The sequence below is a fragment of the Penaeus monodon genome, chromosome 27 (genome assembly GCF_015228065.2).
Source record: "Penaeus monodon isolate SGIC_2016 chromosome 27, NSTDA_Pmon_1, whole genome shotgun sequence".
Lineage (NCBI taxonomy): Eukaryota > Metazoa > Arthropoda > Malacostraca > Decapoda > Penaeidae > Penaeus > Penaeus monodon.
The window spans coordinates 39,969,944-39,971,271 of record NC_051412.1 but is presented as its reverse complement, the minus strand read 5'-3'; the positions used below and the strand labels follow the sequence as shown (position 1 = coordinate 39,971,271).

Genomic DNA, 1,328 nt, shown 5'->3' with positions numbered 1-1,328 from the left:
ATCCGTCGGTGGTGATGGCTCCCTGCAGTGTCCCCGCCCATGTCCCCGCCCCCGCTCATGGACCTCAGCATGAAGCCCGCCCACAGCCCTGTCTCGACGCCCAAGATCGTCGCTCCCACGCCCATCCGGGAGGTGTATGTGGGTCCGCAAGACCTGTCGATGCGGCGTCCTTCGCCCCGGGACGACCCGAAGGCCTTGGAGGGCAAGAACTCGTGGAGGCCGTGGTGAGCGCCCCCGGAACACCCGAAGGCTCAGTACAGAGGCTCGCGGAGGCCCTCGCCGCCGCCCCGAGCTCCCGAAGGCTGGTCGAGGCCCGTCGCTCCGGAAGCAGCGCCTGTGACGAAGGAGGCGGAGCCGGAGTCCCGCTCCAGCATCTGTGTGTGGATTCGTCGTGCCAAATTATCTCTGCTCCTGCTACGTGCGTGCGTGTGGCTACGCACGACTGTACGTGCGGCTCAAGGGCGCCTCGAATGTCCGCCCCCCCCCCCCTCCCCCAAAGGACGAGGTCGCAGCCCCATCGCTCCCCCACCCATGCCCCCCTCCCCTCCCCCACACCATCTCTCCAGTGTTTATATTGTGATATAGTTTTGTGATAGTTCATAGATATTTTTGTACATAACGCACCTTTTATTGTTAGACATAACTGTTAACTCTGTGATAATGTAATTTTAGAATATAAATTACTCTATTGTTCACACTTTCTGATGATTGTACATTAAGTCGCAAAATTTTTGTTGTTATAAAGCATCACTTGAGAGGAACAACACTTAACGCCAGAGGTCTTTCATCTTGTACAAAGATTGATTATTGGATGTAAGAGTTAACTGTGCGCGAGTGTCCGCTTGCGTCGCAGGTCATAGGTATTTCGAAGTTAAGTTATTCTTGTTGATAAAATCACAAAATGTCCCATTTTGCGTCACAAATACATAGCTGTTATTGTTAATTGTTAGTTGCCTGTTTGTGAACTGTTGCATACAGTTCTCTAACTTAAGGTTTTTTGTTTACATGGTCTTGCACAATGTTGCAAGCCTTGTTTACCTGCAAATTCTACTTAAGGATCTGTGTGCCTGGAACGTTAGAGCCAGCGCCTTCACAATGCGGCAAGGGGGTCGGCGCCCCCGCCCCGCTCCCTGGCATGAGGAAATTGTGATACCCACTTCTGTGATCAGAATAAAAGACTTGATTAAATTATATACGGCCTTATGATATACACCCTTTGCCAAAATGCGCTCTAACTGAAAATTGTTTAACATGAATATACTACACAAAATGCAGATAAAAGGGATTGGAATTGCAACTGTAATGCTCTTGATTTACTTGTGTTCATG

At 50.4% G+C, this 1,328-nt stretch overlaps 1 protein-coding gene across 1 annotated transcript in view; it reads left to right on the top strand.

Annotated features, from left to right (window-relative positions):
- The window catches only part of LOC119590863 (transcription factor HES-4-like), a gene marked incomplete in the record, with an annotated part of 1,858 nt that extends 665 nt beyond the window's left edge, over nt 1-1,193 (top strand). The window contains 1 exon segment of the mRNA XM_037939621.1: nt 1-1,193. Coding sequence (XP_037795549.1) covers nt 1-593 — 593 coding nt within the window.
- Nucleotides 1,194-1,328: the final 135 nt, after the last annotated feature.